The sequence below is a fragment of the Ips typographus genome, linkage group LG8, assembly GCF_016097725.1.
Source record: "Ips typographus isolate SLU linkage group LG8, UJ_Ityp_2.0, whole genome shotgun sequence".
Taxonomy (NCBI): domain Eukaryota; kingdom Metazoa; phylum Arthropoda; class Insecta; order Coleoptera; family Curculionidae; genus Ips; species Ips typographus.
In genome coordinates, this window is record NC_138429.1 from 3557453 (window position 1) to 3573054 (window position 15602).

General features: G+C 31.7%; 2 protein-coding genes across 4 annotated transcripts in view; both read right to left on the minus strand.

Moving 5' to 3' along the window:
* LOC145732411 (somatostatin receptor type 2-like) overlaps positions 1–6657 on the minus strand; it is an 84109-nt gene extending 77452 nt beyond the window's left edge. For both annotated transcript variants that reach the window (XM_081984649.1, XM_081984647.1), the window contains exon 1: positions 6476–6657. The gene's annotated coding sequence lies outside the window, so the exon portion shown is untranslated. The remainder of the gene's footprint in view (positions 1–6475) is intronic.
* A 3875-nt stretch (positions 6658–10532) lies between these two features.
* On the minus strand, positions 10533–14580 carry LOC145732654 (gastric triacylglycerol lipase-like). 2 transcript variants are annotated; one of them, XM_081985065.1, is made up of 7 exons: positions 14042–14580; positions 12506–12704; positions 12336–12450; positions 11564–11813; positions 11269–11424; positions 10968–11194; positions 10533–10913 (listed from the first exon to the last, which is right to left on the minus strand). In XM_081985065.1, the coding sequence occupies exons 1-7, from the start codon at positions 14189–14191 to the stop codon at positions 10880–10882; spliced, it is 1131 nt and encodes a 376-aa protein (XP_081841191.1). In that variant the 5' UTR covers positions 14192–14580; the 3' UTR covers positions 10533–10879. The 2 variants fall into 2 exon arrangements, with proteins under 2 accessions (XP_081841191.1, XP_081841190.1); XM_081985064.1 differs by having other exon boundaries at positions 10964–11194; positions 14042–14576.
* Positions 14581–15602: the final 1022 nt, after the last annotated feature.

Sequence of the window (15602 nt, forward strand, 5' to 3'; positions counted from 1 at the left end):
CTTCTTTGTTTTGTAATTTTGTATCCAAACGCATTATAATCCTTAAAGATCATAAGTGATGTTTTGTAATCCTAGGCCCAACGCTTTTGGAACCGATTTTTTTTCAGACAATTACATCAGAACATTTCACGTCCTTGTACTATTTGAAAAAACTTAATAAAACAGAATTCAATTTGAAAATTAAAATGAAGTAAATTGAAACCTGCTTGCGTTGCCAAATATGTTAAAAATAATCAATGATTTACAACTATTAACATTTTTTTACGGTCAAGATTAGCTGTAATTAGTTCATTTCAAATTTCACACTTTAAATTGCCAATGATTGGTTTATTTCATATTTAAAAACTGTCAGAAATTAATCAAAATCCCTGCAGGAGAAGAAAAAAATAAACATTTTCCAGTCTCATGAGACATAACCCAAATTAATACCAATATTCTTTGTCTGAATACACTAATTAACTTTGCCTTTAACAGGTTTTCCCAAATATAATTGCCAAATCCCATTTATTTGTCTTCAATTAATGTCTGCAATAACATCCTGTTTATTGCACACAATTACATGGAATATTCGATGCGGAGTTACGTTAATAAAACAAACTGTAAACGTAATCAAACGTAATAAATTACAATATTTATTTTGTTTTCCTTATGTGCAATTAATGGTAATAGTAAAACAACAACAAAATTTACGGTGATATTATTCTGATACAAACAAATCCAAATAATTTAAGTCTGGTGGCACACAACAAAAACTATTAATTTGTGACATCCTGTATATTAACAATGTTTTAGAAAAATGCTTGAAAAATAGTCCTGAGAAATGAGTATTTTCTTTTAATTATATTTTGTTTTTTTTATTAAAGCCTGTTAAATTATTAAAAGTTTTTTACAATCAAATATTTAAAGAAAATTGAAATCTTGGTATTGATATAATTTCTATGCGTGCTATATTTTAAAATTAGTTTGATCTTTCACCACTTTTAAATGGGAGACCCTGTATATTTTAGCATTTTCGTATTCTATGTCGAATTCTAGTCTATTCTATTTTATGTTGTAAAATTTGACATTTCCAGTACCCAAACGAATTTTGATTTAAACATATCAGAAAATAGTTTTCTAGGCTTTTGTGGAATTTTTAGATTTTTTTTTTTGAAGCTGGAGAATTGAAAACTTGAACAACAAAACTTTTATGATGTTTTGACATTTGAAATTTAAAATATGACTTACAAAGTTGACAATTTGATGGAGTTTATTTTTCAGATATGAATATTGACTTGATAATTCGACCAAATAGAGAATTTTCAAATTTTCTTGTTTCAAGCTGCAGAATTGATTTGAAAACTTGATTAACAAGATATTTTTTTCATGTTTATTTATGTATGCAATATGTTCCCTGTCCATCTGAAGAAACAACTTAATTGTCCTTTGTCTATATCTGAAAATGCTTCCAATTTAAAAATTATGATTTTTTGTTAAAAATTCCTTGTAATGAACGGTTTGGATGGCTAACACCGTATATGTAATTTTAAATTTTGTGTATGTTATAGTCATTTTAGAGAGCATGAATTTGTCGTAAGTAAATTGAAATATCTATAGTAATTTAATTATTCATTTATTATATCAACAAATTCCTCCTAAATGTACTAAAAAATGGTAAAAAAAAATTGTCGGATCATGCGAAATTATTTGATTTTTGGGCCTTTCACCTGTATGACCCATTTGAAATCCTGCACTAACTTCTGATCTATCCAGATAATCTTCTCATATTTATTGTTGGATCAAAGGTAAATGGCCCCTAAAATTGCGGTTTTCGACATTACCTTTCTCTTCCTGTCGTTAAAGCCCAGAAAGGTATACATTTCCAAGACACTAAATTGGACGCCCACAATTTTGATAATCACTCTACAAAGGATTTTAATCATTGTGACAAAACTGGGACAAGTTAATATCATCAGTTTTAAAGGTCATTTATTCAGTAGCAATAATATAAAAAGGTGTTATTGACATAATTTACATACGTTATTAGCTTTTGTCTATATCGTGATCTTTGATGTTTTAAAGCTGCCAGACAGGAGTATATAAACATGATTGGAATGATTTGTGCTTTAAAATATTCGAAAGCACGCGTTTATTAATGTTTCTGAATTACAGAAATGGCTTAGTGTTAACTTTTAAGCGCAATATGCAAAAAAAAAATTAACAAAAAGTTTTGTTTATGGAAATAATACATCAAAAATAGTCGCAAAAATCAAATGCAGAAAAAGATAGAAAAACATTAATAATTATTACTTCTTTAGTAACGTTTTTTTAATTTAAAAAACCACGACATCTGCATATTATTATATTTTTAAAAAGCTTATTACAGCAAACCGTTTAAAGTGCATAGAAAACCACATAAATTCATTCTTCATACCAAACTCGAAATATTGTAATATTCTTTTATGCTGAGAATATTAGATTTGAGTCAAAATCAAGCTTTCACAACAAAAACAATTAATAAAATTTTTTGCTAAGAACAACATAATAAAACACATGTATTTGAGTAAGGAAAAAATTTAATTTACGTTTTTCATCTTTCTTAAATTAACTTTTTTGAAGTTTTACTGAGAGAGATGACCAAAGTTTCGAAAGTCCTGGAATCTCTTGCTTACGAAACATTCAAATTATACTCGGCGTTTAGCCATTTAGTTTTGAAGGTTATATGAAATCTCGCTGGAATGGACAAAACAGGAAGTATGAACAAACAGCTAACTCAGTTAAGATAGTTTCCCTCAAAGCTGTGGAATTTTTATTAAATTTTTTAAAAAAATGAGATAATTTTAATTCTAAAACAAAATTTACGTGTGTCTTTGCTCTTGGAAGTGCAAAAACCCGAAACGTCATATTCGGGAAAACTGAATTTATCGCCAATATATTAAGGAAAAATTAAATAAACATTAGATTACTTTTATTTATATTATTTATGTAGCGTCGGTATTTTGAGAGCGGCGCTGCTGGATTATTTATTTTTCAAATGTAATTTTAGCTCATAGTTACGTGTGGTGCTATTAGTCTTCAAAATCATTTTTAAGACGTCATTTAACTTGTGTGTAATTTTTATCTTTTACCAGATCAAACTAAGTGTAACAATTCAATTTTATTAAGCAACTAAGAGAGTTTTATTGGTATTTAGATACTTCTTCAAAGTTAGTGCGTTCAGTGCCATTTTTGAGGTTTTTCTTTTATATTATTGATCGTACTCTACCGGAATTCTCTAATTAAGATAAGCAAATGCGGGATAAACCGCATACAGCAACTTAACCAGTAAAAAAAACCTTCTAGAATTCCGGCTAGAGGGAATTACAGGTCTTTACCGTAATCCTCGTTTAAAGGAAACGGTTATGATGGCGCATTGATTAGCCTGGGCTAAATTGGTTGGGCTGCGAATTGTATCTACGTACTCATTGCTATTACCGAAACAGGTGCAAGACGATAAGTATCAGTGCAAATTGGATGGTAATGAGAGGTCTGCAACCCCTTTTTTAATAGAATATACATGCAAATGTTAGAACCTGGATAATAAACCAGAAAAAAGTTCAGCAGTGTTTTCTAGACTATCTAGTGCAGATTTGTTGTGTATATTGAAGGACAACTTTGTTGGGACCCCCCTTTTCATGTTTTTTCATATTTAAGAAAAATAACCAAAAAAGTATTTTTTTTGTTTTTGAAAATACTCACTTCAAACCCGAAAAAATATATATTTGAACAACTGCATTGTTCAAAAAACCTGCCAGTATGACGTAGTCAGTTATACAATAATTTCAAAAATATTATATTACTTTCTATTACTAATCATAAAAATATTTTTTTTAATTAATATATCATCGGCTGCTATTGTTCGGTTTAATAGCAAACCAATTGACAGCTACTGCAAAAATCATGTAAATTAACCCCAATTTGCACCGTCGTACTGTAAGCCTAGCTTAAATTAAGTTTGGTTCAGATTGTGACAATACAGATGGAAAAAGTCACAGTCTGGACTACACTTAATTTAAGCTAGGCTTAAATATACACAAATAAGTCAAAATTTTATTGTTAAGACATAAAAGCAATAATGTGAAATATATAAAGAGTTTTTATTAAATAATAGTACAAATTTTGAACTTTGATCAATTTTAATTAAAATGTTCGCATTAACACAGACATACAGAGTGTCAAAGTTTTTTTTTTCAGCTTTTTTATAGTTTTTACTGTTCAGGTAATAGAGGCATAGTAAGATTCGGTACAGTAATTTACAGAGTAAAATTCCAATTTTTCAGTTAATGATTTAGCAAATCACACAAAAAACAGTGAGAGAACATCAAAAATGCACAAAAGTATCTAAATTTAGCAAATAAATAGTTGTGAAGTCTTTAGATTACAGTAGCGCACCACAACAATTTGGAGAGGTGAAAACGAAAATAATAGCCTAACCTAACCTAACCTTTGGTTCAGACTGTGACAATACAGATGGAAAAAGTCACAGTCTGAACTACACTTAATTTAAGCTAGGCTTAAAATACGACGGTGCAAATGGGGGTAAGTCACACTGATTTTGTTACTTTTCAAGTGTGTTACGTTGAATTTGACAGTGTTCAGATTTAAGACAGAACTGTCCAAACTGTCAAAATTCCACTCATTAAGCTATAAAATACGTTTATACTGATTTTACTGGATTTTAAAAGTGTTTTGTGGTTTTACAGCTTTATGGAGAGGAAAAAAATTAAATTAAGTCAGAAACACGCAACCAAAAATGCACTGATGCATTTCAACCTGATTTCGTTACTTTTCAAGTATGTTTCGTTGTTTCGTACTTCCATGGGATTGAATTTTTACAGTTTCCAGGTTTAACAGCTGCTGTAACAGACGGCCAAATGTCAATACTGTCAAAATTCTACTCATAAAGCTTAAGCTAAGATTTTACTGGATTTTAAGAGTGTTTTGTGGTTTTACAGCTTTACTTTTTACTTTACTTTACATAATTAAAAATATGCTACAATTAAGTTAGTAAGCCAAAAATGCACTGATGAAGATAAGAAATGCATTCAACCAAAGTAACACTGATTTTGTTACTTTTCAAGTATGTTTTCTTGATTTGTACCTCCATGAGATTGAATTTGACAGTTTCCAGGTTTAGAACAGCTCAAGACACAGAGCTGTAACTCACTGTCAAATGTCAAAGAACAATAAATGTTTAGGAATAACACTGTGGACTTCTACGTGGCAACAGGAAGATAAATATTTTATTTTTGACAAATGAAGAAACCAACGTTACATTCTAAACCTATATGTTTCTATTAACTGTTACGTCACTCCATTTTACTTTGATTTTTGCTATACATATATTGTACATTTTTTGGGTTTTTGCATTAATTTACTTTTGATTTCAAATTTGTACAAAAAACTAGAAATACTTTTTTAGTTGACCTTTTTATGGCCTATACGAGATGGCGTTTATAAATATTTTTTCCGACGTCTCTTCTCTTAGAAACCATCATCAATTTATATTTTTTTGAAAAAAACTACATATTATAGCAGTGCATCCTAATCTTGGACACCCTGTTTACTACTATACAGCTCCAGTTTATAAATTGTTAAGTTAGGTTAGGTTAGGTTAGGCTATTATTTTCGTTTTCACTTCTCCAAATTGTTGTGGTGCGCTACTGTAATCTAAAGACTTCACAACTATTTCTTTGCTAAATTTATATACTTTTGTGCATTTTTGATGTTCTCTCACTGTTTTTTGTGTGATTTGCTAAATCATTAATACTGCCTATTTAACTGAAAAATTGTAATTTTACTCTGTAAATTACTGTACCGAATCTTACTATGCCTCTATTACCTGAACAGTAAAAACTATAAAAAAGCTGAAAAAAAAACTTTGACACTCTGTATGTCTGTGTTAATGCGAACATTTTAATTAAAATTGATCAAAGTTCAAAATTTGTACAATTATTTAATAAAAACTCTTTATATATTTAACATTATTGCTTTTATGTCTTAACAATAATATTTTGGCTTATTTGTGTATATTTAGTGCATCAATTCAATTTAAACTTTCTAGCTAATTTTCTGCTCTCCCTGAGAAAGTTAATTAAAAAGTGCTTTTTCAGGTGATTTTTACACAAAAAATTTTATTTGTAACAATTTTGGATGTAAATTAGAAAAGTTATAATGCAATCAAATTTTATGCGTATTAGTTCCTGCATGTAAAATTATCGAACCTTAACATTCTAATCTTCTGGTTGTAGTTTTTCCTGTTGGAAAAACCGGCAAATTGCCTATTATTCCCATATTATCGGTTCGACAGCATGTTTACTGATTTTATCGTAACCACTGGCAATAACAATATTTGAGATAATTGTACTATAGCGTACGTTAGGCGAATTTTGCCACTTTGGAGGCAGATGCTACCAAACTGTAATTTCAAAGCTAAAAATCAAACTTATTAACTTACCTTGATCGGTTTGACACAGTTGATATATGAATAAACAGACGGCAAACGTTCTTCACAACAATAATTAAAAACTAGTTTTACTGAAAAATCCACTAAATTTAGTACGACTTTACGTCTTATTGGCGTCGCGACGTCGAGCACCGTCCAGTTGAGCAACGATTCGCAACTGTTCTTTGCGAAGAGGCGTCTTCATGCTCAACGTGTCTGTCCAAAAAGTTTGAGGGGCATGCGCCATCCAGATATTTGTTGAACTTCCATCCAGGCTAATTTTTTTCTGGATTAGGGACTCTCGCCGGTTATTTATCTCGCCTTGCTATCAGCAGCAAATTTAATTTGGACCTAGTATAGATACGATCCAAAACTGTTTAGCTTTAATACCCGCAGAGTGTTCATAATTGTCTACCACGTGTGTTTTATTAAAACAATACAGTTAATCAGATGTAGCTTGTAGAGCAGGGTACTTTGATAAAAAAATGCCAGGTTGGGATGTTGTTTTGGCTTTCAGCTATTGGAGAAAAAACCTCAAATATTCCTCTTAAAATCAACTCTTCTCTTGTCTTGTCATAAGATGTGGGTAACGTATAGAAAAAATTCAATCACCCACGGACAGATTTTGTTGACGTCATTACAATTTTTTGTAGTTTTCAGTATACAAATCTGATATCTTTTCTAGACTTAATTTACATTTACTTGAACTAAAACGAATTTGAAAATATCCTATTATTACCTCTACTGAAACTTCCTGGAAATGATCAAAACAATAAATTTCAACACCCTCTTGACTAGAAACGAAATTCAATCGCGATGATAAATTACTATTGTCGGTTGCCATTTGCTTTTGGGTACAGTCAAAGACAATTTCCCTTTATTTCGACCCTGTTTCACATTAAGGACCATTATTCATAAATTACCATGAACCATTGATGATGATTTTCGGATTCGTTACTTTTGGAGTGCTCGATTCCATGGGCTTGACTGATATTGAGCAGCCAACAATTAAAAATATGTTCCATCGTAAATTAAACAGGATAATCCAGATTGAAGTTATACAACAATAAATCATTGCGCCATTACTAATTTCAGTAATTTAAACAGCTTTAGATACAACACAAATCAAACAAATTAAAGATGACGTCACAAGGTGATATGCCCTGATTACCAGTTACTTCTAAGGTAAATGTGAACCTTCTACATCGAATTTAATGGGAATTTCATATGCTTTCTGAACTGAATGATTTATTTTTTCAACAAGCAAACATTAATTTTGAGTATTTAGTAAACAATACCGAATTACAGAAACATTCGCAAACGTATTGCGTAGTTAATTTATGTGAACCCTAAAAAGTTATAAAAATAATCATTACTTGATTAACTATGCACTATGCAGCTGGTTTCACACAGGTGAGAAGTATTTAAGAGTGAAATTACCGGTTACAAGATTGGAGAAGACAGACGTGAAAAAATTTTCCAACTTTTCAGTTTTTTTAGTGACTGTCATCAATTTAACTTTCTGTAATGGATCCAAAAGTTGTTTAAAAGTTTTATCACTGCAGTAATCCCATTGGGGTATTTAGAGGACAAACTTCCATAAAAATTGTAAATAAATTCAAGTTTGTCCGCATATCCAGGCTTGAAATTTTAGTATCAAAGCAACTTTGTTCTCACAAAAGGGGTTTTGTCTTGTCCATGGCACAATCAGTTTGTTAACCACGTGATTTGATTATTTTAGCAGTTACAAGGTGGTTTACTATAACATTCTGTAGCCCGTGAAATATACTTTTGACCACTCTGTATAGTTTCCTAGTAGGAGAATTAGTTACTAAGTAATTTCATGACAAAAACTGTTTGACCTTTTTGAAATCTGATTGCGACAGTGCCCACTTAGACAGTTCGTAATTTGGTTATTTTGACAGTTACAGGGTGCTTCAATACACCATTTTGTAGCCTTTGAAATCTTATTTTGACTACCCTATAAACTATCTCTAGTTAAAATGCCAAGTAACTATGCGATTTAAGGACAAAAAGTGATTGAACCCCTGTGAAGTCTTGTTACGACAGTGCCGAATTTGACAGCCCATATTTCGGTTATTTTGACAGTTGCAGGGTGTTTCAATATACCATTTTGTAGCCCTTTAAATCCTCTTTTGACCAGCCTATAATCTGACTATTTAAAATGCCAAGTAACTATGTGATTTGAGGACAAAAAGTGATTGAACCGCTGTGAAGTCTTGTTACGACCGTGCGGACTATGACAGTCCATAATTCGGTTATTTTGACAGTTGCAGGGTGCTTCAATACACCATTTTGTAGCCGTTGAAACCCTCTTTTGATCACCCTGTAAACTGTCTAGTTCAAATGCCAAGTAACTATGTGATTTAAAGACAAAAAGTGATTGAACCGCTGTGAAGTCTTGTTACGACAGTGCCGACTTTGACAGTCCATAATTCGGTTATTTTGACAGTTACAGGGTGCTTCAATATACCATTTTGTAGCCCTTGAAATTCTCTTTTGACCACCCTGTAAACTGTCTCTAGTTAAAATGCCAAGTGACTATGTGATTTAAGGACAAAAAGTGATTGAACCGCTGTGAAGTTTGATTACGACAGTTACCACTTTAACAGTCCATAATTCGGTAATTTTGACAGTTACAGGGTGCTTCAATACACCATTTTGTAGCCCTTGAAATCCTCTTTTGACCACCCTATAAACTGTCTCTAGTTAAAATGCCAAGTAACTATGTGATTTAAGGACAAAAAGTGATTGAACCGCTGTGAAGTTTGATTACGACAGTTACCACTTTAACAGTCCATAATTCGGTAATTTTGACAGTTACAGGGTGCTTCAATACACCATTTTGTAGCCCTTGAAATCCTCTTTTGACCACCCTATAAACTGTCTCTAGTTAAAATGCCAAGTAACTATGTGATTTAAGGACAAAAAGTGATTGAACCGCTGTGAAGTTTGATTACGACAGTTACCACTTTAACAGTCCATAATTCGGTAATTTTGACAGTTACAGGGTGCTTCAATACACCATTTTGTAGCCCTTGAAATCCTCTTTTGACCACCCTATAAACTGTCTCTAGTTAAAATGCCAAGTAACTATGTGATTTAAGGACAAAAAGTGATGGAACCGCTGTGAAGTCTTGTTACGACAGTGCCGACTTTGACAGTCCATAATTCGGTTATTTTGACAGTTACAGGGTGTTTCAATATACCATTTTGTAGCCCTTTAAATCCTCTTTTGACCAGCCTATAATCTGACTATTTAAAATGCCAAGTAACTATGTGATTTAAGGACAAAAAGTGATTGAACCGCTGTGAAGTCTTGTTACGACAGTGCTGACTTTGACAGTCCATAATTCGGTTATTTTGACAGTTACAGGGTGCTTCAATATACCATTTTGTAGCCCTTGAAATTCTCTTTTGACCACCCTATAAACTGTCTCTAGTTAAAATGCCAAGTAACTATGTGATTTAAGGACAAAAAGTGATTGAACCGCTGTGAAATCTTGTTACGACAGTTACCACTTTAACAGTCCATAATTCGGTTATTTTGACAGTTACAGGGTGCTTCAATACACCATTTTGTAGCCCTTGAAAATTCTTTTGAATTGATAATGACAATCAATCATTGTTCAACCCTTGGATTTCATTTTTTTTTAAGAAAAAAAGCAGACTGTAGTAGCAAATATCAAATTATCCATAATACTAAACTACATCGATAAATTGGACATATTGTGCGCAAAATATCTTATTTATACACACAAAAAGATAAAGCTATGAACAAAATTGTGCATAATTATTGATATTTTAGCTTATTCGACAAATTCTCATGCTTTCAATTATGATTAAGGCAGTTGAAGTGGGTTTATATCACGCAATAAATAGACCAGATAATTATTATCATTAATGATATTGTATATGCATAACTATCCGGAAAAATTATTAATCGTACTATGCACATTTAAAAAAAAAAGAAGTTAAATAAATTCGATATAAAAGAAGATAATATGGAAAAACTTTAAACAGTAAACATTTAATGGAGAAACAGGTAAATTTTTAAAAATTTTTATTTCTATTTGTTATAGTTAATTAAATGTTATCAATAGTTTTGTTGTGTGAAAACAGTTGATGATAACTGAACACACAGTTTAAAGTGAGAGTTATAAACATTCATTCCAATAATTTGTTTAAATAAATTAGGCTCTAAATTTGTTGTCACACACAAATATTAAAAATATCACAGCAACTTAGCATAAAACCGAAAATTGCTTAAAATATGTTATCTTCGTTGAATAACATCTAAAAGAGTTTTGTGAAAATCATCCACGTGTTTACCCAAAAAGAAATCATTGTGAGCAAATGGTAAAGTAAATTTCTTTGATCTTGCACTAGTTTTAGCTAAATACAGTTTGGACTCCAATATGAGTACATCCTAAAAGAAATTCCGTAAGTTAACTATAATAAGTAAAGTACAAAAAATACCTGCGGATCTGCTATTATGTCTTCCTCTCCTACGAACAAATGAACAGGCACTGAAATTTGTTTAACATCATATTCAGGTGGTACAGTGGAATTGTACCGTTTCAGGTTAATCTGAGGACCGTAATCAAACATTTGGAACCTACCACCAGTCATGATTAATTGCGCGTAGTGTTCCAAACTTTTGAGACTGATTCCGGCAGGGAAATAGCTGAAGAAAACGGGTAAAAGTTCCTGCAAAAAAATATTTACCAACCTCTCTAATTACAATCTAGTTTGAAATTGGAAAAACTTTTTTGCGTACTTACCGGTTGAAACTCGTTAATTGCCAGTCCGGACGAAAATATTAGGATTAGGTTGCAGGAAATGATTAAAGGATATTTTCCACAAGTAATCCCTAACAAACTTCTTTGCAAGTCATGGAACTGTCCGATCGCGTGAAATCCCTTCACTCTGAGAATATTCTGTAATGGAGTTTGTTTGTTTGAACATCATATGATGAAAGTAGTTAGTATTGTTTAGTAGTGTGATTCGTCAAGATAAAGCAGCTTTTGACCAATCACAGCAAAATTTAGTTTAATTTAATTATTATTCTGTACTTACCGCAAGAAAAGGTGTTAATGGCGCCATCAGTTTAAGACCACCCATTACATTGTTCATGTAAGCTACCGGAGCTAATGAGATAATAGTTTCGATATGGTCTTTTGCATGTTCCGGGTTGACAGAGGCATAAATGTACGAAATTGTGGTTCCCATGGAATGCCCTATGTAGACTAAATTGCCTTTTTGACCGGTTGTTTTCGTGATAAAGTCCACCATGGCTGGTAGATCATACAAAGCGATTTCATGAAACCTGCAGAAATATGGTTAATTTATAAAAGCATTACCCATACAAGATGAACAACCAAGAGAATGTTAAAACCGACATGTGCTTCACTTTTTTTTGGTTAAAATTTAAAATGTTTTACTACTAAAATCGTTTTAACAGTCTTAATACTTCTTTCTTTGTTTGGCTCTGCATTAGTTGGTGAACGTTTCACGTTCAAGAAATCTTTAATCCAATTTAAAAAATCAAACAGGATAAACTTTACATGCAAGTACCACCGTGTGTAATGTATATGACATTGAATACGAATAATTAATAAATTATACATCATTTCCTTATTACTACCTTAAAGCATGATGTTTAACAAATATTTTCTTAAGAGAGAGTTCATTGTAGAGAGGTTTTTTACCAAGACATGCAATACATTTGCTTATTCTTATTACTTGACAAGAGTTTAATAAACAAATAAGGAAATGCTTTATGGCCTTGTGCAAAGGATTCAACAATTTTTAAAATTTCACTTCCTAAACTTTATTATATTCCTCTCACCCAAAATTCCAGTATTCTTTACTATTTGGTGGCAATGTCACGTGTTTTTGTGAGTAGTAATTCCCCCTTACATTACCCAGCCATACGTCATATCCATGATCAACCAGAAAAAAAGCTGAAAAACACCTGAAAACTTAAAACTTCCACACATGGTATATGTTACCACATACCGAGGGATTTTTTTCCTTGCAGTACCCAAAACGCCGAACTGCCCCCAATTCCATGCACAACAAGGACCGGCTGTCTTTTCTGGACAGTTTCGTTTTCTTTGTCTGGACTACCCACTCGGTGCATGGTCAAGATGTAGCCATCTTCAGTTGTAACTTTGTAACTTTCAAAATGGTAGCCGTAGCGTTTTACGATGATTTTCTAGGTTGTAAAATAATTGTTTTTGTTGTAACGGATAAGTACAACAAAGGATTTTAAGGGAATTACTGCTGCCGTATATTTAAAATTCATTGAACGTAGCTTTTAACTATACAGACGTAAAAACAAATGTCATGATGTGCTTACTGAATTATTTAATTAAAACGTAGATCGTTGTGGTGTCGGTTTGTCAGTAATTTTACTTAATTGTAATTGAAATTAGCCGAATTTTAATTAAAATTTTTAGAAGCTCAATATGAGGAACTAATTGATAAGGAGTCATTAACACAGTGGGTACAGTTTTGTAATTGGTCAAGCTGCTTTTTCTCAATCATAAACTACGACCGGTGCTGTGATTCACGCAAATACTGCACATATGGACTGAGCATAAGTTAATTTTGATCTGACAGAAGTTGCAAATTTTATCTTATGACAAAAATGACATACATAAATCAATTCTTTGTCATATTTCTAAAAGACGTTTTTGATATATCATATGGGACACTCTATATATTTTTGGATCAACTGATAATTACTCTCTGTTGTCCAGGAGAAGTGGCAGTAAGGACATTAACTGTGACGTCAAATTTAAATTCACTTCTGTCTTAGTATTTAAGATTTTTTTTTATATTTTGTGGTTGTCACTTGAGGCGTTTTTGAGATATTCAAGAAAAATTAGAGTCAAATTTACGGTACAACTCAGACCTATCCGCTTTACGTCACGTGATAGCTCCATTCATTAGCTTTCTTTTGTCATATGGTGTGTCTAGGCAGAAAGTTTCAAAGAAGCTAGTTATGGACGATTTTCTGGAAAAGTGCCCGAAATTTTGACTCAAATTTGGGATCTTTGGTTTGGTCGTTTTAGCATGGTTGTTTGCATTTAAATGACTATGGCAATGTAAGCACATTAATTGACATTAGTAAACACTATTAAATATACAGTAATTATGTTATTAAATATACAATATAATAAAATTTTATTGTATACTCAATAAATATTTAAATGCAAATAATACAATAACAGCTAAGCCAAAGGTCAACAAATAATATATTTTTGAAAATAGAAGAAGATCTATCAACTGATCCAAAAATATATAGGGTGGTTCATTTAAAATAAGTACGATTATGATCTGATTTTTCCAATCATACTAATTTTTTAAATGAAGATTTCCATGGAACGTCCTCTATAAGTTATAAAAAGTAAAGCAAATTTAGTAATAATTTAATCAAATGTTAGTACTGACCATCTTAGGGTAAATCCTGTTGCTAAAGCAAATTGTTTCAAACTAATTTCGACCATTCTGATATATTCTAAATATAAATAAAAAACACTTTCTTACCGTTGTAACTCCTACATCAGGATTGTAACTGCAATTCTTATTGTAAAAAATTGTTTTATAATCGTCCAAAGTTGGACAGACATTGTTGACTACACTGGCTGTCCCTTGATACACCAAAAATAAAACACTAGCAATTTGATACGTAATCATTGTTTACTTGTAATGAAAACAGTGTAATCACACTATTATTTGTCAGTTCAGTTATTCAGACAAATTTGTCAAGGTTGAGGAAGCGGTTACCAGAAAGAACACATTTGAATTCCCAGTTCAACAAATTGCTGCGTAAGGTTGTACAAGGACTTCGAAAATGTATTGACCGCTAGAAAAATTGCTTTCTAACGACATTTTAGGTGGTTTCAATGTGGATGCATCAGCAAAAAATTAATTGAAACGTTTAAATAAAATTGGATTGTTTTGGTGATTTTTTGTCCAGAGACACTAGACACGCACACACTCAGAAGTAACTCGAAGATTCACTGCCAATTTGTGTTCTTTCCTCTGTACACGCACTTGTCAACCTTGTCGCCCCCAATAATTTGTAAATTAAATTGTTTATGGAACTATTTGGTGCAAATTATCTCATTAGTGGTGGTACCTTTGACCATACCCGTACTACATTAAGTTACTTACAATAAACATTGAAAATACATTTAACAGAATGTCTGAGGTTGTTGGTCGGATGATTAAAGTTGTAATGTTTTTTTTTGTACAATTAAAACCAATACAATGTACATTTCAAAATTGAAAAAAAATTAACTGGCCGACGCCTATGCACTCTACGACCTTTAAATTTTGGTCTAAATACCTCAAGGATGGGTATGACACACCACAGCATCTCTAGTAATTCAACATTACCAGAGCAAAGCTGATTATCGATAGTAATTCTGTAAATGCAATAATAACCGGTTTACCTCTAGACCAAGTTTACATCATCGTTTATGGGAATTAATCACTGAAACTGCAAGCAAATATCTAAGAATATGATAGTAATTTAAATAGTAAAAATTTACAACTGTAAAAAACTAACCTAACCTAACCTAAGTTAATTAATGGACAACGATATTTTATTCAGACAAATTTTCCTAGAAATTATAATTGATGCCTCATGTACATTGTTTTTATCAAACGTTTTGGGACACCCTGTACCTATATACAAAATTGTGTCCATTCACCAACTTTTTGGATCTGCCTTATACGAAGGCGTAGAAGGGCCACAAACATTTTATTTCTTAAATTCCGACTTTGGACTCGAAATTTACTTAAATTCCGACTTCAAACTCGGAAATTAACTAAATTCCGACTTTGAACTCGGAAATTAGTTAAATTCCGAAAGAATTTAGGTAAATTCCGACTTCGAACTCAAAATTTACATTGTCACATTGCAAAAGCTCTTCAAACCAAATTAGACAAAATTTTTCAGTTTGGCAACATTGCAAACATTCTTCGAAGCAAATTAGTAAAATTTGTTAACTTTGGCAACATTGCTAACACACTTCAAAGAAATTAGTCGGACTTGTCAGTTTGGTTACATTACAAACACTCTTCGAACCAAAATTGTAGA